This window comes from Microcaecilia unicolor, chromosome 3 (genome assembly GCF_901765095.1).
Source record: "Microcaecilia unicolor chromosome 3, aMicUni1.1, whole genome shotgun sequence".
Taxonomy (NCBI): Eukaryota; Metazoa; Chordata; class Amphibia; order Gymnophiona; family Siphonopidae; genus Microcaecilia; species Microcaecilia unicolor.
In genome coordinates this window covers 152,956,101-152,974,425 of record NC_044033.1, presented here as the reverse complement: position 1 = coordinate 152,974,425, position 18,325 = coordinate 152,956,101, and the positions used below count along the sequence as shown (strand labels likewise).

Here is an 18,325-nt window from a genome sequence, read left to right as displayed (position 1 = left end):
CCACTCATGGCAGGCTCAATGCGGCTTACATATTGTATACAGGTACTTATTGGTTCCTGGGACAATGGAGGGTTAAGTGACTTGCCCAGAGTCACAAGGAGCTGCCTGTGCCTGGAGTGGGAATTGAACTCAGTTCCTCAGGACCAAAGTCCACCACCCTAACCACTAGGCCACTCCTCCACTCCACTCCACTTTTTTCCCTAGGTCACTTTTTTACATTTTGCATAACACATTCTTTGTTGATGAAGCCAGTTCAATTTGTTATCCACATAACTTCTGGAGTTACCAGGTTATATCTGAAAATGAACCCTGTGCAGTTATTAAAAAAATAAATGCTTATTTCACTGTTACCCACATAAAGACAGATAAAGGTGTGGGAGAATAATATTGAGGTGGGAAGAATAACATCCTTAGCTTTTAAATATGACATGGTTTATCTAAGCAAGCCAAAATGTAACTGATTTTATGTTTAGTGTGCACTCTCTTCTTTCTTGAATCTGTGGGCATATACAGTGGGGGAAATAAGTATTTGATCCCTTGCTGATTTTGTAAGTTTGCCCACTGACAAAGACATGAGCAGCCCATAATTGAAGGGTAGGTTATTGGTAACAGTGAGAGATAGCACATCACAAATTAAATCCGGAAAATCACATTATGGAAAGTATATGAATTTATTTGCATTCTGCAGAGGGAAATAAGTATTTGATCCCTCTGGCAAACAAGACCTAATACTTGGTGGCAAAACCCTTGTTGGCAAGCACAGCGGTCAGACGTCTTCTGTAGTTGATGATGAGGTTTGCACACATGTCAGGAGGAATTTTGGTCCACTCCTCTTTGCAGATCATCTCTAAATCATTAAGAGTTCTGGGCTGTCGCTTGGCAACTCGCAGCTTCAGCTCCCTCCATAAGTTTTCAATGGGATTAAGGTCTGGTGACTGGCTAGGCCACTCCATGACCCTAATGTGCTTCTTCCTGAGCCACTCCTTTGTTGCCTTGGCTGTATGTTTTGGGTCATTGTCGTGCTGGAAGACCCAGCCACGACCCATTTTTAAGGCCCTGGCGGAGGGAAGGAGGTTGTCACTCAGAATTGTACGGTACATGGCCCCATCCATTCTCCCATTGATGCGGTGAAGTAGTCCTGTGCCCTTAGCAGAGAAACACCCCCAAAACATAACATTTCCACCTCCATGCTTGACAGTGGGGACGGTGTTCTTTGGGTCATAGGCAGCATTTCTCTTCCTCCAAACACGGCGAGTTGAGTTCATGCCAAAGAGCTCAATTTTTGTCTCATCTGACCACAGCACCTTCTCCCAATCACTCTCGGCATCATCCAGGTGTTCACTGGCAAACTTCAGACGGGCCGTCACATGTGCCTTCCGGAGCAGGGGGACCTTGCGGGCACTGCAGGATTGCAATCCGTTATGTCGTAATGTGTTACCAATGGTTTTCGTGGTGACAGTGGTCCCAGCTGCCTTGAGATCATTGACAAGTTCCCCCCTTGTAGTTGTAGGCTGATTTCTAACCTTCCTCATGATCAAGGATACCCCACGAGGTGAGATTTTGCGTGGAGCCCCAGATCTTTGTCGATTGACAGTCATTTTGTACTTCTTCCATTTTCTTACTATGGCACCAACAGTTGTCTCCTTCTCGCCCAGCGTCTTACTGATGGTTTTGTAGCCCATTCCAGCCTTGTGCAGGTGTATGATCTTGTCCCTGACATCCTTAGACAGCTCCTTGCTCTTGGCCATTTTGTAGAGGTTAGAGTCTGACTGATTCACTGAGTCTGTGGACAGGTGTCTTTCATACAGGTGACCATTGCCGACAGCTGTCTGTCATGCAGGTAACGAGTTGATTTGGAGCATCTACCTGGTCTGTAGGGGCCAGATCTCTTACTGGTTGGTGGGGGATCAAATACTTATTTCCCTCTGCAGAATGCAAATAAATTCATATACTTTCCACAATGTGATTTTCCGGATTTAATTTGTGATGTGCTATCTCTCACTGTTACCAATAACCTACCCTTCAATTATGGGCTGCTCATGTCTTTGTCAGTGGGCAAACTTACAAAATCAGCAAGGGATCAAATACTTATTTCCCCCACTGTACATGGCTGGAGTGGAGAATATGTATTAATATGGTATCTACAACAGACTTGTCTAACCTTTTCCTATTGGGGACCACATTTTATATACTGTAACATTCGGAGGGCTAAAGTGTCACGCACTCATGCTTTCTTTTTGAGAATCTCACACACACACACACACTCGCACTCACACTCTCTCTCTGTCCCCCATGTACTCCCCCTCCACCAGCCTTCACCCAGTCTCTCTCTCTCTCTTTCTTGTACCCCCAGCCTCTCTCTCTCTCTTGTGCCCTCCAGATTTACCCACTACTACTACTACTTATCATTTCTATAGCGCTCATCCCATGGCTTTTCCTACCACCTCTATGCTGATGACTCCCAAATCTACCTTTCTACCCCTGATATCTCACCTTGCATCCAAACCAAAGTTTCAGCGTGCTTGTCTGACATTGCTGCCTGGATGTCTCAACGCCACCTGAAATTAAATATGACCAAAACCGAGCTTCTCATTTTCCCCCCCAAACCCACCTCCCCGCTCCCCCCGTTTTCTATTTCTGTTGATGGCTCTCTCATTCTCCCTGTCTCCTCAGCTCGAAACCTTGGGGTCATCTTTGACTCTTCTCTCTCCTTCTCTGCTCATATCCAGCAGACCGCCAAGACCTGTCGTTTCTTTCTTTAAAACATCCGTAAAATCCGCCCCTTTCTTTCCGAGCACTCTACCAAAACCCTCATCCACACCCTTGTCACCTCTCGTTTAGACTACTGCAATCTGCTTCTTGCTGGCCTCCCACTTAGTCACCTCTCCCCTCTCCAGTCGGTTCAAAACTCTGCTGCCCGTCTCATCTTCCGCCAGGGTCGCTTTACTCATACTACCCCTCTCCTCAAGACCCTTCACTGGCTCCCTATCCGTTTTCGCATCCTGTTCAAACTTCTTCTACTAACCTATAAATGTATTCACTCTGCTGCTCCCCAGTATCTCTCCACACTCGTCCTTCCCTACACCCCTTCCCGTGCACTCCGCTCCATGGATAAATCCTTCTTATCTGTTCCCTTCTCCACTACTGCCAACTCCAGACTTCGCGCCTTCTGTCTCGCTGCACCCTACGCCTGGAATAAACTTCCTGAGCCCCTACGTCTTGCCCCATCCTTGGCCACCTTTAAATCTAGACTGAAAACCCACCTCTTTAACATTGCTTTTGACTCGTAACCACTCGCCTCCACCTACCCTCCTCTCTTCCTTCCCGTTCACATTAATTGATTTGATTTGCTTACTTTATTTATTTTTTGTCTATTAGATTGTAAGCTCTTTGAGCAGGGACTGTCTTTCTTCTATGTTTGTACAGCGCTGCGTATGCCTTGTAGCGCTATAGAAATGCTAAATAGTAGTAGTAGTAGTACTAGACGTACGCAGCGCTGTACACTTGAACATGAAGAGACAGTCCCTGCTCGACAGAGCTTACAATCTAATTAGGACAGACAAACAAGAGATAAGGGCATATTTAAAGTCCCTCTTTCTTTCATGTAGCCCCCCCTCCCCCAGCCTTTACCTAGATTCTTTCACCTCACCTGTCTCAGCAAGGATTCCAGCTAGTGAGACCAACTGGCACTTCTGGGACCTGGCAGCTCAAGCTTGCAGATAGCTGAGTCATGGTGGGGAAGCAGGAATCCTTCTAAGCTGATAAGGGCCAGGTAAAAGCTCTTGGCAGGCCTTTCTTTGATAAGCCTGATCTACAATATCTGCTTCACTTTTGCTCTTTAAAGTTGTGAAAAATACTTGTTGAATATCTGATTTTACAACAGTAAATGTTCGAGGGCTTTTTTTCCCCCAGATATTCATCTCTAGGTGCTGACACTCTTTTTGGTGAATTGAGACCTATGAATATAATTAAAATAAATAGTGATATGCTTTTTCATTTGGAAATTCTGACAAAACTTTGCTAATTAAAAAATTAAATGAGATCAGAACACTGGAGGAATATTGCACACACATGCACACATGCTTTCTTTCTGGCAGAATACTTATCAAATAGTCCATAGTCCTAGCCATTTTTATTCCTTGTTCAAGCAGAATTCAAAAATAATTTTATTTGCAATCAGGAGATGAATATGTAGCTAAAAATGAAAGCTGTGGTTTAAAGCCTGTTTTTCTTAAAATTCAACGAGAAGAATTCATATGTTAATATGGTTACCTTGGTACAAGTGGTTGAGTAGGAAACAATTAACACGCTGAAAGCAAGGACAAGTCCAGGCATGTCATGTGCTTATAAAGAAAGTAAATCTTTACAATCAATCAAAAAGGCAAAACTCACAGTGGTTCCCTTTTAGGATAGCTGCTTAATTGTATTTGTATAAACTACTGACTTGAAAAGGGAACCAGTACAAACAGTGGACCCGATTCACCCTAATTTGGACCTGTCTTCTTCATTTCCTGTCCTTCATACATCCAACTTCAATCTTTTCATTTCAGCTATCTTCCATTTATTTTCTGGCTCCCCATCTGCTCAGACATCATTCATTCTTACTATCCATTCTTTATTCTTCCGCTTTTACCTCCAGCTTTCCATCTTCTTCATCCCAGCCCTCCTATTCCTCAACCTGTTATTCCCCATTATTTGTTTTGCTAACTCTCCTTTCCCCCCTCCTTTCAGCACATCCACTTTCTCTTTCCTCCCTTCTGTACAGCACCCCTCTGTCTTTTCCCTCCTCTAACCAGAATTTTCTCTTTCTCCTTACATCCTGCATATCCTCTCGCACCCTTTCATCTATCTCAACTTTCTCTCTCCACCTCTATCCAACATCTCCCCATCACCCTACCCTCCTTATCCAGCATCCCCCATTCCCCTCTCCCCCTTTCTGTGTCTCCCCTATTCCCTTCATTGCCAGCATTCCCCCTCGCCTCCTTTCTGTTTCAGCATCTTCCCTATTCCCGTAAATGGATTGAAGTCTTAGCTATGCTGAAAGTTTGTATGTGTTTTTAAATTATTGTGTTTGTAAGTATAAGTGATTGTTTTGAGATTTTATGTATATACATTCTGTAAACCGCCAAGAACACTTGGATTGTGTGGTATGCTTATTTTTAATAAGTAAAATAAAAACAGAAATGTCCAGCATACCCCCTTTCTCTCCCTATCCCTGACTGTTTAGCACCTTCCCTCTGTCATTCTACTTGCCAATGCCCAGTATTTTCCTTCACCCTAGAAGTCCCCCCATATCCAGCATCCCCCTATGTCTCTATACCCCATGTCCCTTTTTCTTCCTACCTGATCCAGCATCTCCCTTCTCTTCCCTCTCCACTAAGCCAGGATCTCCTCCTGTTCTAGTATGTCCCTTCTCTTCCTCCCATCCTGATCCAGTATCTCCCTTCAGTCACCCTATTTACACACAAGTCCACCATCTCCCCTCCCCCTTCATAAACATATTCCATTTCTATCCTATCCTGATTCAACATATTTCTCTCTCTCCTTTTGTCCAGCATCACTTCTATCTCCCCCTCCATCTATCATTTCCCATCTGTCTCCCTAGTCCCCCTCCAAGTGTTCAGCATCCTCCCCATCATCCTTCCCCTTGCAGGGTAAGTATTCCCCCTTTGCATCCTTATTCTTTCCACCCCACCACCACCATGTCCAACATCCCCTCTGTCACCCTCTTCCCATCCTGCATCTCCATTCTCTCTCTCAAGGTTCAAGGTGCAATTGATTGAATAACCTCTAAGCCAGCATTTTCTTTCTCCCCATCTGATTCTAGCATGTCTCCTCTCCTCACCCATCCTGATCATCTTTCTTCTGCCACCCTACTTCCATGTCCATCATTCATCCCTCCCCCAACCAGGAAGCTTATCCCCTTTCTTTCCCCCTTCCCCAATCCAGCATCTCCACTTTCCTCCCCTGGTCCCAATCCAGCATCACCCTCTCTTCTACCCACTGTCTCCTCCACCACTGCTGTTTTCCAAAAACTGATGGCAACAATGAAGCTGAGAGAAGCCATGGGGCCTTCCATCGCATGTGCACTGAAAAAGGCTCTGGTCTTGTCCCCTCTGACACAGGAAGTGTACATCAGAGCGGGTTTGACCAGAAGGGCCTATAGCAGCATATGCGAGATGAAGGTCCCACAGTTTCTCTTGGCTTTATTGCTGCTGCTGCATATTGCAGGATTAAGGAAGCAGCAGCTGTGGTGAATAATATGTGAGAGAGACAGGGGGTTAGGCTAGATTTAAACTAAGTGAGGCTTCCACTGCTGGGGCATGTTGGGGGGGGGGGGGGGGTGGCACTCTCTGTATATTTGCCCTTGGGGTGGGGCAGCCTAGAGCCAGGATTTAAATCTGTTGCTGTGAGTCCAGGCCAACTCACATCAGAATTCATGTAGCAGAACTGGGGTAGCAAGCCATTGTTTGAGGGTCAGTACTTGCCGTCACGTAGCGATGCCTGTGTTCCTCCGTACCACCCTTTCTCTCCTTCCTTCTCTACTTCTGCCCCTTCTCACTCACCTCTCTTTCTCATACTTCTCTCAGCTTTTTTCCCCTCTCATCCTCCTTTTCCCCTTCTCCCCTCCATACCTTCCCACTCCATCAATGTAGACTCCTGCACTGTAAACCACCTTGAACCTCTCGCTGGGATCTGCATGGTATATAAGCAATAGATTAGATTAGATCTCTTACTTTTTCTCTCTCTTCTCTCCAACTTCTCTCCCTCCTTTATCTCCCACCCTCCCCTCCTATCTCACCTTTCCCCTTTCTAGTACACACCTCTGACTGTCTCTCTCTCTCTCTCTCCTACCATACTCCCCTCCATCTTTCCTGGCACTCACTCTTTCTCTCTCTCTTTCTCATCATCCAACCCTCCTGGCACCTCTTTTCTCCTTGCCACATCTTCCCCTGGCATACTCTCTCTCTCCATTGTGAAACACTGTATGAAGTAACATGCAAGCCTGCAAATGGACACTCAAAAGCTAGCCATACATAGTAATGTGGAGGGGCATAATCGAACGGCGCTGGCCATCTACATGGGCGGCCATCTATATGGCCGGTGCTGCAAACAGCGGTCCCAGACCGTATTATCGAAAAAGATGGCCGGCCATCTTTCATTTCAATAATACGGTTGGGGCTGGCCAAATGTCAGAGATGGCCGGGTTTGAGATGGCCGGCATTGTTTTTCGCCGATAATGGAAACTAATGCTGGTGATCTCAAATCCGGCCAAATCCAAGGCATTTGGTCGTGGGAGGAGGCGGCATTTATAGTGCACTGGTCCCCTTCATATGCCAGGACACCAACCAGGCACGCTAGGGGGCACTGCAGTGGACTTCAAAAATAGCTCCCAGGTGCATAGCTCCCTTACCTTGGGTGCTGAGCCCCCAAATCCTCCCCAAACCCACTCCCCACAACTGTACACTACTACCATAGCCCTTAGGGATGAAGGGAGGCACCTACACATGGGTACAGTGGGTTTTGTGGGATTTTGGCGGGCTTAACATTTACCACCACAAATGTAACAGGTAGGGGGGGTGGGCCAGGGTCCACCTGCCTGAAGTGCACTGCACCCACTAAATACTGCTCCAGGGACCTGCATACTGCTGTCACGGAGCTGGGTATGACATTTGAGGCTGGCATGGGAGGCTGGGTGGGACGGGGTTGGTGACCACTGGGGGAGTAAGGGGAGGTCATCCCCGATTCCCTCCGGTGATCAATTGGGGCACCTTTTTGAAGCTTGGTCCTGAAAAAAAAAGGGACCAAGTGAAGCTAGTGAAATGCTCGTCAGGGCCGGCTTTCTTTTTTCCATTATCGGGCAAAGCCGGCCATCTCGTGACCACACCCCTGTCCCGCCTTCGCTACCCTACCGACACGGCCCCTTGAAGTTTGGCCGGCTCTGCGACGGAAAGCAGTTGACGCCGGCCAAAATCGGCTTTCGATTATACCAATTTGGCTGGGTTCAGGAGATCGCTGGCCATGTCCCGATTTGTGTCGGAAGATGGCCGGCGATCTCCTTCGAAAATAAGCTGGATAGTAACATAGTAGGGGACGGCAGAAAAAGACCTGTACAGGTCCATCCATTCTGCCCAATAAGATAAACTCATATGCACTACTTTATATGTATACCTGACCTTGATTTGTATCTACTATTTTCAGGGCACAGACCGTAGACATCTGCCCAGTACTGGCCCCGCCTCCCAACCACCGGTGCTGCCACCCAATTTCTGCTAAGCTTCTGAGGATCCATTCCTTCTCAACAGGATTCCTTTATGTTTATCCCACGCATTTTTGAATTCCGTTACCGTTTTCATCTCCAGCACCTCCTGCGGGAGGTAAAATATCCTTTCTACTAATTTGGCATGCTTTTACAAAACCTGCCGATATATCTTCCTTAGGATATCCTCTGTTGGTAGAAAGTCCTGCTAAAGCGTGTGATTGCTGATGGAATTCTTCTGGCTCAGAACATATGCGTTTTAACCTTAAAATTGACAAAGGGGGAGGTTTTTCTCGAGATTCCTATTATGAAAATTATCATAGTGGAGAAACGCGTTACGGTCTATAGGTTTCTTATAAATAGTTGTGGTGAAACCAGAGGGTGTCTTGGTAATAGAAAAGTCTAAATATGAGATGGTGTTAGGATCCCATTGAATCTTAAATTGGAGGTTAGAATCACATCGATTTAACCAAAGAAAGAAGCTGTTGAGAGTTACATCATCGCCTTGCCATAGTATGAAGACATCATCAATATATCTTTTATAGAGCTTGATATAACGGATATATGGACGGTCTGTAAGGAATCTGGATTCAAAGTCGGCAACGTAAAGATTGGCTAAATCAGGTGCATAGAAATCATGCAGATACATTTATTTTCAACCATTTACATTTTTGCCCTCATTTGTTAATTCATTCATACACTCATTCATCCTTTCATTTCATTGCCCCATATATACAATCATCACCTGGTTTAATAATATACTATATAAATAGAGTCCAAGAGCTCAAACTATACCTATGAAAAGTCATCTCTGCAAATATTTTAGAACACCAATACACCTCCAGCTTAGAAAAGAGATCAAGCTGAACTGTGGCAGATTCCTATGCAGAACCTACATATGATCACCTCAATTACACATTGAAAACACCTAGTAATGAATAAGAAACCACAATTAGAAACTAAATTGCATACAAAAAAAAATGAAACGGAGCGACCTAAAAAACAGACCCTATGAGCAGTAGAACACTGAATAAAGGGAAACCAAACACAAGAAATTCATATTCAAATCTGACATGTTTCATTCTCTAAAAATTGAAAATAAATATTTTTTGCCTTTGTCCAATCATGTTATTTTTCCAGTTGGGTTGGTCCTGGCCTCTTCTTTTACTTTTTCCTTTTTATCCTAAGTTCTTTTCCAGGATCTCAGTTTCATTCTCCCTGTCTTTTCAGCCGTCTGGCTTTGATCCTTCTGTTTTATCTTTTTTTTCTCTATCTAGAATACCTATAGCTAGATTTTTATTCCTCTTCACCCCCCCCCCCCCCCCCTCCAAGTCCTCAGTCTCCCACTTCCTACTGTTACCTTTCTAGTCCTACCACTGGTGTCTCTCAAGCATTTGCTAGCCTCCTGCTCCCATCTTTCAGCCATTTTCTAGTCCCTCATAAGAACATAAGCATTGCTGTACTGGGATGGACCAAAGATCCATCAAGCCCAGTATCCTGTTTCCAACAGTGGCCAATCCAGGTTACAAGTACCTGGCAAGATCCCAGATTTTATGAAACAGATTTTATGCTGCTTATCCTAGAAATAAGCAGTGGATTTTCACAAGTCCATCTTAATAATGGCTTATGAACTTTTCTCATAGGAATTTATCCAAACCTTTTTAAAACCCTGCTAAGCAAACTGCTTTTACCACATTTTCTGGTATCGAATTCCAGAGTTTAACTACATGTTGAGTGAAGAAATATTTTCTCCAATTTGTTTTAAATTTGCTCCTTTGTAGCTTCATTGTGTGCCCCTAATCCTAGTATTTTTGGAAAGAGTAAACAAGCGATTCACGTCTACCTGTTCCATTCCACTCATTATTTTATAGACTTTTATCATATCTCCCCTCAGCCGTCTCTTCTCCAAGAGCCCTAGTCACTTTAGCCTTTCCTCATAGAGAAGTCATCCAATCCCCTTAATCATTTTCGTCACTTTTTTCTGTACCTTTTCTAATGGCAATATATCTTTTTTGAGATGCAGTGACCAGAACTGCACACAGTATTAGAGGTGCAGTCGCACCATGGAGTGATACAAAGGCATTATAACATTCTCATTTTTGCTTTCCATTTCTTTCCTAATAATACCTAACGTTTTATATGCTTTCTTTACCGCCGCTGGACAGTGAGCAGATGGTTTCAATGAATCATCAACGATAACACCTAGATCCCTTTCCTGGGTGATGACTCCTAATGTGGAGCCTTGCATCATGTTGCAATCGTTTGGGTTCCTCTTTTCCACATGTATCACTTTGCTCACATTAAATGTCATCTGCCATTTGGATGCTCAGTCTTCAAATCTTGTAAGGTCCTCCTTTGACTTAACAACTTTGAATAACTGTGTCATCAGCAAATTTAATTATCTCACTAGTTATTTCCGTCTCTAGATCATTTATAAGTATGTTAAAAAGCAGCGGTCCCAGCACATCAGGGGCGTAGCCAGCCTTCCGTGGGAGAGGGGTCCAGAGCCCGGGGGGAGGAGGCACATTTTAGCCCTCCCCCCGGCGCCGCCCCCCCACCGCCGACATTGCCGCCCCCCCTCCCGCCGCGAACCCGCCGCCGCTGCAGCCTACCTTTACTTTTGCTGGCTGGGGATCCCACTCCCCGCCAGCCGACGTCTTCTTCTTAGTCGCTTCCCGCTCTTCAATTTGTTTGCTGACGTCCTGCACGTACAGTCAGACTCAGAGAACAGAACTATTCTCTGAGTCTGACGTCCTGCACGTACAATTACGTGCAGGACGTCAGCAAACAAATTGAAGTGCAGGAAGGACTGAGAAGACGTCGGCTGGCGGGGAGTGGGATCCCCCGCCAGCAAAAGTAAAGGTAGGCGGCGGCGGGGGCGGGTTCGCCGGGAGGGGGTCCTGGGGTGAATCTGCGGGGGCCCCGGCCCCCTCAGGCCCCACGTAGCTACGCCACTGCAGCACATACCCCTGGGGAACCCCACTATCTACAAGGATACCTATGAAGAATCCATTGAGAATACTGACCATTTAACCATACTCTCTATTTTCTATCTTTTAACCGGTTTTAAATCCACAATAGGACATTACTTCCTATCCCATAACTTTCTGATTTCCTTGGGAGTCTTTCATGAGGTACTTTGTCAAATGCCTTTTGAAAATCCAGATACACAATATAAACTGGCTCACCTTTATCCAGATGTTTATTCACCCCTTCAAAGAAATGTAGTAGATTGGTGAGGCAAGATTTCCCCTGACTAAATTCATGTTGGCTTTGTTTCATTAATCCATGCTTATGTATATGATCTGTAATTTTGTTCTTTATCATAGTCTCTACCATTTTGCCCAGCACCAATGTCAGGCTCACCAGTCTATAATTTCCCGGATCACCTCTGGAACCCTTTTTGAAAATAGGCATTACATTGGCCACCCTTCAATCTTCTGGTACAATGCTTGATTTTAAAGATAAATTACATATTACTAACAATAGCTCTGCAAGTTCATTTTTCAATTCTGTCAGTACTCTAGGATGAATACCATCCCTTCCATGCTCTTCAGTTTATCAAATTGCCCCATTACATCTTTCAGGTTTACCGAGATTTGTTTCAGTTTCTCTGTGTTATGATTCTGCCGGTTTGGCTGAGGGGGAGGGAGGACGACTCTTCTGATTGGCTGCCAGGGGTTGTGCTGACGTCAGGGGATAGTACTTTAGGCAGCAGCTGAAGAGTTTCTCTGCTTTTGCGTTACTTACTTGGTGGTAACAGGAAAGCCTGATAGGTTTCTCTCAGAACGTGCTCTAGGTTCTGACAGGGATCTGTGTTGTATTAGAGTATTCTTTTCCTTCCCTCTGGGTTAGCTGCTGCTGTGTGTGTGTGTGCGTATCTCTGTAATCAGGGTCAGCTGCTCGTTTGTTTAGTGGGGGCTGGGCATTGCTCAGCCTCCAGGGCTCTGGGCTGAGTGAGAGCGTTCTCCTTTGTTTTGTTTTAAGGATTTCTCTTCCCAGTGTCCGGGCTTGCTGGCTCAGTGAGTTTAACCCTTTGTGTACTGTGTGTATTGTATTCCTGCCTCTGCCAGTGTGTTTGTTGGATGGGCCCCACTCCCTCTCGGGAGGAGAAGCGTTCTCTCTGATTGTTTGTTGATTTATGGCACTCTCTCTCTGCTGGCTCTACAAGCTTAACCCTTTGTGTTCCGTGTGCCTCTGTCTACAGTGGGTTTGAGGCAAAGGCTTTCTGCCTTCCTTTTGTGTCTGGTTCCTCTGGCTTCTGCCTGGGGCTCCTACCCTGGTGGTGAGGGGGGGGGGGGTTGCTATGTTAGTTCCCCTGTCCTGCGCTAGTCCCCTGCGTGGGCGTGGCCCGCTCTGGTCCTTTGTTTCCCCCTCTGCCCTATTGCTGGTGTTCAGCACGTGTTTGGCATCTTGGGGCCCTCTGGGTTCTTTCACCCCTCCCTGTGTGTGATTGGGTTCCAGTTCAGCCGTGAGGCTCGCACGAGTGGCTCTGTGTGCGTGGGTTCCGGTTCGGCCGCGAGGCCCGCCTGTATGCCTATTTCCCTTCTTCCTGAGGGACTGTGGGGAGGGGTATTGTGTAGCTGGGGTGTGCGGTGGTGGGTCGGTCTCCCCTTGGCCTGGGTCGGCGCCCTGCTGGCCTTGGCCAGGGCCCAAGGGCTCAAGACCAACCCAACGGATTACACTCTGACTCATCTGTACTCATTCTTTCTTCAGCCTCATCTACCTCAACCTCTCATCAACTCTAGTTCCTTTCCTGTCACTTAGCCCCTTGCCACCTTTGGTTCTTTTCATATGGTTTGTTCATATTCCTCTTTTCTGTCCCTATTTTCACCTTCTCTTACCTCCTTCAAAGAACTGTCCCCTTTCGTTGAGTCTTGACCTTTTCATACCACCTTTCCCCAACATCCATTGCCCCACCTTTCCCCATTTCTAGCAACATTTTCTGCCACCTCCCAGCATCTGACTACCTATCTTCTTCAGTACTCATTTACCTGACCTCTCCACCACCTTCTCCCATCATTCATTCCTCTGCTTCTCTACATTCACCTTCCATTGCATCTGCCCCGCTTCATCCTTTCTCTGACCGTAACTATTCTCTTCATCTTTTCTCCCCAGCATCAACCCCCTTCTATTGTCATCCACAAGCATCTTTCCCCTTCTAGCTCTAGCACCCTTTTCTCAGCTCCAGCATCAGATCCATCTCCCAAAATCATTTTATTTTTTCCAACTCAACCCCCCCCCCCACCCCTGCATTTTCAAATCAGACCCCTCCTCCTAGTTCCAGTGTCAAACACTTTTTTTTAACATGACACCCGTTTCTCCTACTGTATCCTGTGCCATTGCCAGCATTAACCTTCTTGTCTCTTCCTTCCCTCAATTTAACATCTCTTCTCTGGTCTACTTATTCCTTTTTCTCTTTGTCCAGCATCTCCCCTCTTCTCTTCCCTGTTTCATCACTAAAACAATTTAACATCTTTTCTATCCTCTCCCTCTATACATGGCCCAGTATCTTCTCCCTCACTCTCGTCTTCATCACCCTTCCCCCAACCCTGTCCATCATCTCCTCCTTTTATCTTTACCCACTGTGGTCTGATGCCTCTCCCTAGTCTCTTCCTTCCCCTGATCCATCCCCTCCAAACCATTGTTCCTGTTGCAACTACAAGTGTCAAAAATAAAACAAAGGCAGTTGGCTACAGAGCTCAGTGCTCAAGCCCTGCAAAACTGGCATTCCAAACTCCCCTGGCACAGAAATGCATGTTACATGGGTTGGGGATCTTAGAATGCTTGACTGCAAGAGTTCCTTTCGTTATACTGCTGACATTTGCAGCTATGATAGGAATAAAGGCTTTTAAGAGGAGAGGGGGATGGGAGAAGGAGGAATTAGGAGAAGATGGTGGACCATGGCAGGGAGGTAAGAGGAGAGATATTATTAGATTGTAAGCTCTTTGAGCAGGGACTGTCTTTCTTCTATGTTTGTACAGCGCTGCGTATGCCTTGTAGCGCTATAGAAATGCTAAATAGTAGTAGTAGTAATATTGAATGTGGTTCATGTGAGGAGAGAAGGGGTGATGCTGGACAATCTGGGGGAAGGGAAATACTCTATTCTATGCTTTTGTCCTACAGCATTTGGGGAGCAATGCCTTCTTCCCATCCTCTCTCCCCCCAAAGAAACTAACCCTGATGTTGTTATAATGTATTCTGTGATGGGTAGTGCTTATTTTGTATGCTGCTCTGGGCAACCAACTGAGTGGGTGGGTTATGAATATAATGAATACAATTTTCTACTTGCCATTTTTATTCTTTATTTATGTTTTCTACAGAAAACAAATGGAGCATTTAGAGAGAATGAAGGCAAAAGAGCTGAATTGTCTAGAAGAATACAAGAGGGAAGAAATTAGAAAACTACAGCAGGAAAAAGATGACTTGAAGAAGCAGATGAAAGTAGCTAAAGTCTCTATGGATAACCAAAGTCGTGAAGAAATAGAAGTATGTATGGAGTTGGGGGTACTATATTAATGACTGTCATTTTTGTAGCTAGTTCTGGTATTTCATGCTTTTCCTAAATTACGTGAGTGAAAGAGGTATTCTCCGAGGACAAGCAGGCTTGCTTATTTTCACAGATGGGTAGATGCTGTTCCTGTGTTGCCTGGCCTGTCAATATTGCCATAGTAAAAAAATAGAGCTTTCAGGAGTGTGAGCTGCGCCCCAGCCCGCATTCGCCAGTGCCTTCCCGCCTGTCATGTGAATGCACAGCTTCAGTTTTGCTTTTTCCGCGTGAGAAGCAGCTGCTTTCTGTGGTGGCTCCTCACATGCCCGGTGAGAGCGGTTTTTGATTTTTCAGTGCCTTCGGCGGTGTTTTCTACCCGCTCTTCTTGCTCTTTTGTTTCCTAAAAAAAAAAATCCTTTATTTCTTTAGTATTTTTTGCCCACGTTTAAGTTTCCTTTATTTTTGAATGTGGGCTGCTTTCAGGCCTATGTGTTTGGGCTGTTTTTCTTTGTGCCTCCTTTCCCCTTTTTCAGGCACCATCATGTCTTTTGATTTGGCCGGTGCGGTTTTTCCTTCCACGACCACGAAGACTCCCAGTGGCTTCAAGCAATGTACTCTGTGCAACCGGACCGTCTCGGGAAAAGACACCCATTCTTGGTGTCTTCAGTGCCTTGGGCCCAGCCAACTGTGTCTTCTGCCTTCATATGAAAAAGAGGACTCAGGTTTCCCGTGAGGCTCAATGCACGAAGACTTTTGGAGCCCAGTCCGTTCCCTCGACATCGACATTGAGGTTGGAGGCATCAACATCAAGCGTCGCACCGTTATCAGGAGCCCAGGTAGGGATGGCTGCTTTGAGGCTCTGTGACACTGGGAGCAGAGAGGCATAGAGTGGGTATCCATCTTTCTCGAGGCCTTCTGCTATGCAGGCCCCAGGGACTGCCCATTGTCAGACCCGACGCCGAGATGACGGCTCCTCTCCACGAGGTACTCAAGGCAGGCCTCGTTAGGAACTGGGTGTCCCCTCTGTCTGTCCCTGTGGTCCCCAAGAAAATTGACTCCCAGTATTGGATCCATGGGGAACCTGGAATGGTGAGGTCTCAGTTACCCCACGACTCCATGGTGGTGGACTCCGCTCTCCAGAGAACCAGGAGTACTAAGGACTATGCCTCGGTTCCCCCAGGCATAGAATCTAGAACCCTGGACTCTTTTGGGAGGAAGATGTATCAGGTCTCTATGCTCATCGCCCGTATCCAGTCATACCAGCTCTTCACAAGCATGTACTTGCGGAACTCGATGTGACAGCTGTCAGACTTGGTCGATGCACTCCCTCTGGAGCAGGCTGAACTGTTTCGCCAGTTGGTCAAGCAGCAGAAGGCATGTTGCAAATTCTTGGCCAGGGACACTTACAACACTTTTGACGTGGCATCCAGGATCTCTGCCATGGTATAGCAATGCGCAGACTCTCATGGCTGCATGTTTCTGACCTGGACCATTCTGTCCAGCAGAGGTTGGCGGATGCCCCTTGCTGGGGGGATAATCTTTTTGGAGAGAAGGTTGAGGAGGTCACTGACCAAATCAAGAAGCATACTGATGCTATGTCTTCTCTCTCCTGCCAGGCATCTTCTGCAACTGCTCCTCATCCAGGAGGTTTTTTTTGGTAAGTCACGGAGTGCTGCCTGTTACTACTCCAGGTGTAGGTACACTCCTATAACTCACCAGCCTGCTCAGGCTCCCCAGCATGCTTGTTCGCGTCAACAGCGTGCACCCAAGGCTCCTGCCGTTCCCCAGCAAAAGAAGGGACAGGTTTTTAACTGGCTCCAGCAGAGCATAGCCACAGTCCAAGTGTCCATTCTGGATGATTTGTTGGTTGGGGGGAGGTTAAAGATTTTTCACCAAAGGGGCCTCTCATACCTCTGACCAGTGGGTTCTTCAAATAGTCTGGCTCGGATACACCCTCAATTTGCTTTCCAAACCTCCAAGTTGCCCACCAACAGCCCATTCTTTCAGCTCTCAGCACAGGCAGAGGAGCTCTCCGCCCTTCTGAAGACCCGTTCCACCAGGAGAAGAAGGGCAGGGATTCTATTCTAGGTATGTCCTTGTGCAGAAAAAGACAGGGGGATGTGTCCCATCCTAGACCTAAGGGCCCTGTACAAATTCCTAGTCTGTGAAAAGTTCAAGATGGTTTCTCTGGGCACCCTTCTTCCCATGATTCCCAGGATGCATATACTCACATCCCGATACTTTCAGCCCATCGTAAGTATCTTCGGTTTTGGCTGGGAACACATCACTTTCAGTACCACACGTTGCCTTTTGGCCTTGCGTCAGGCCCCAGAGTCTTTATCAAATGTCTAGTGGTAGTTGCAGTGTCACTATGCAGACTGGGAGTTCATGTGTTCCCTTATCTCGACGATTGGCTGGTGGTGAGCATCTCGGAGGACGGTGCTCGGGAGTCCATGCTGATGACTATTCAGTTGCTGGAGCTACTAGGGTTTGTTATAAACTACCCCAAGTCCCATCTAGATCCTGCTCAACAATTGGAGTTCATAGGAGCCCTGCTCGACACGAGGACTGTTCTAGCCTACCTTTCAGAGACGTGGGCAGACAATCTTATCTCACTGGCGTCCAAGATTTGGGCATTGCAGCAGGTCACAGCTCGGCAGATGTTGAGATTGTTGGGCCACATGGCTTCCATAGTGTATGTTACACCCATAGCTCGCCTGCACATGAGATCATCTCAATGGACCCTAGCTTCTCAGTGGCATCAAGCCATGGGGGATGTAGAAGATGTCATCCAAGTGTTCCTGAAGCTTGTATGCTCTCTTCAATGGTGGACAGTTTGGTCCAATTTGACCTTGGGAGTTCCATTCCAAATTCCTCAGCCACAAAAAGTGTTGACGACGAATGCATCTCTCCTGGGATGGGGAGCTTATTTAGATGGGCTTCACACTGAAGGAAGTTGGTCCCTCCAGGAAATGAGTCTTCAGAGCAATGACCTGGAGCTTTGAGGAATCTGAAATGCTCTAAAGGCTTTCAGAGATCTGCTGTCCCATCAATTTATTCTAATTCAAACAGACAATCTGGTTGCAATGTATTACACCAACAAGCAGGGGGCATCAGATCTCGCCTGCTGTGTAAGGAGGCTGTCCAGATGTGGCATTGGGCTTGCCAACATGGCATGTTTCTCCAAGCCACTTATCCGGCAGGCACAAACAACGGCCTAGCCGACAGGCTGAGCAGGATAATGCAACCTCATGAGTGGTCTCTCAATATGGGCGTAGCCCACAAGATCTTCAGAGTGTGGAGCACCCACTCAGTAGATATTTTTGCCAGTCAGATCAACCACAAGGTCCCTCAGTTCTGTTCCAGGCTTCAGGCCCATGACAGACTAGTGTCAGATGCCTTCTTTCTACATTGGGAGACAGGCCTTCTGTATACGTATCCTCCGATACCTCTGGTGGGAAGGACTTTGTTGAAACTCACACAAGACCATGGAACCATGATTCTGATCATGCCCTACTGACCACGACAGATATTGTTCCCTTTTCTTCTGGAATTGTCCTCTGAAGACCCGTGGA

The 18,325-nt window shown here is 46.5% G+C and overlaps 1 protein-coding gene across 1 annotated transcript in view; it reads left to right on the top strand.

Annotated features, from left to right (window-relative positions):
- Positions 1-18,325, top strand: part of LOC115464856 (centromere protein J-like) — a 139,283-nt gene that overhangs the window by 62,826 nt on the left and 58,132 nt on the right. The window contains exon 9 of the mRNA XM_030195213.1: positions 14,584-14,749. Within this exon, the coding sequence (XP_030051073.1) occupies positions 14,584-14,749 (166 nt within the window). The remainder of the gene's footprint in view (positions 1-14,583; positions 14,750-18,325) is intronic.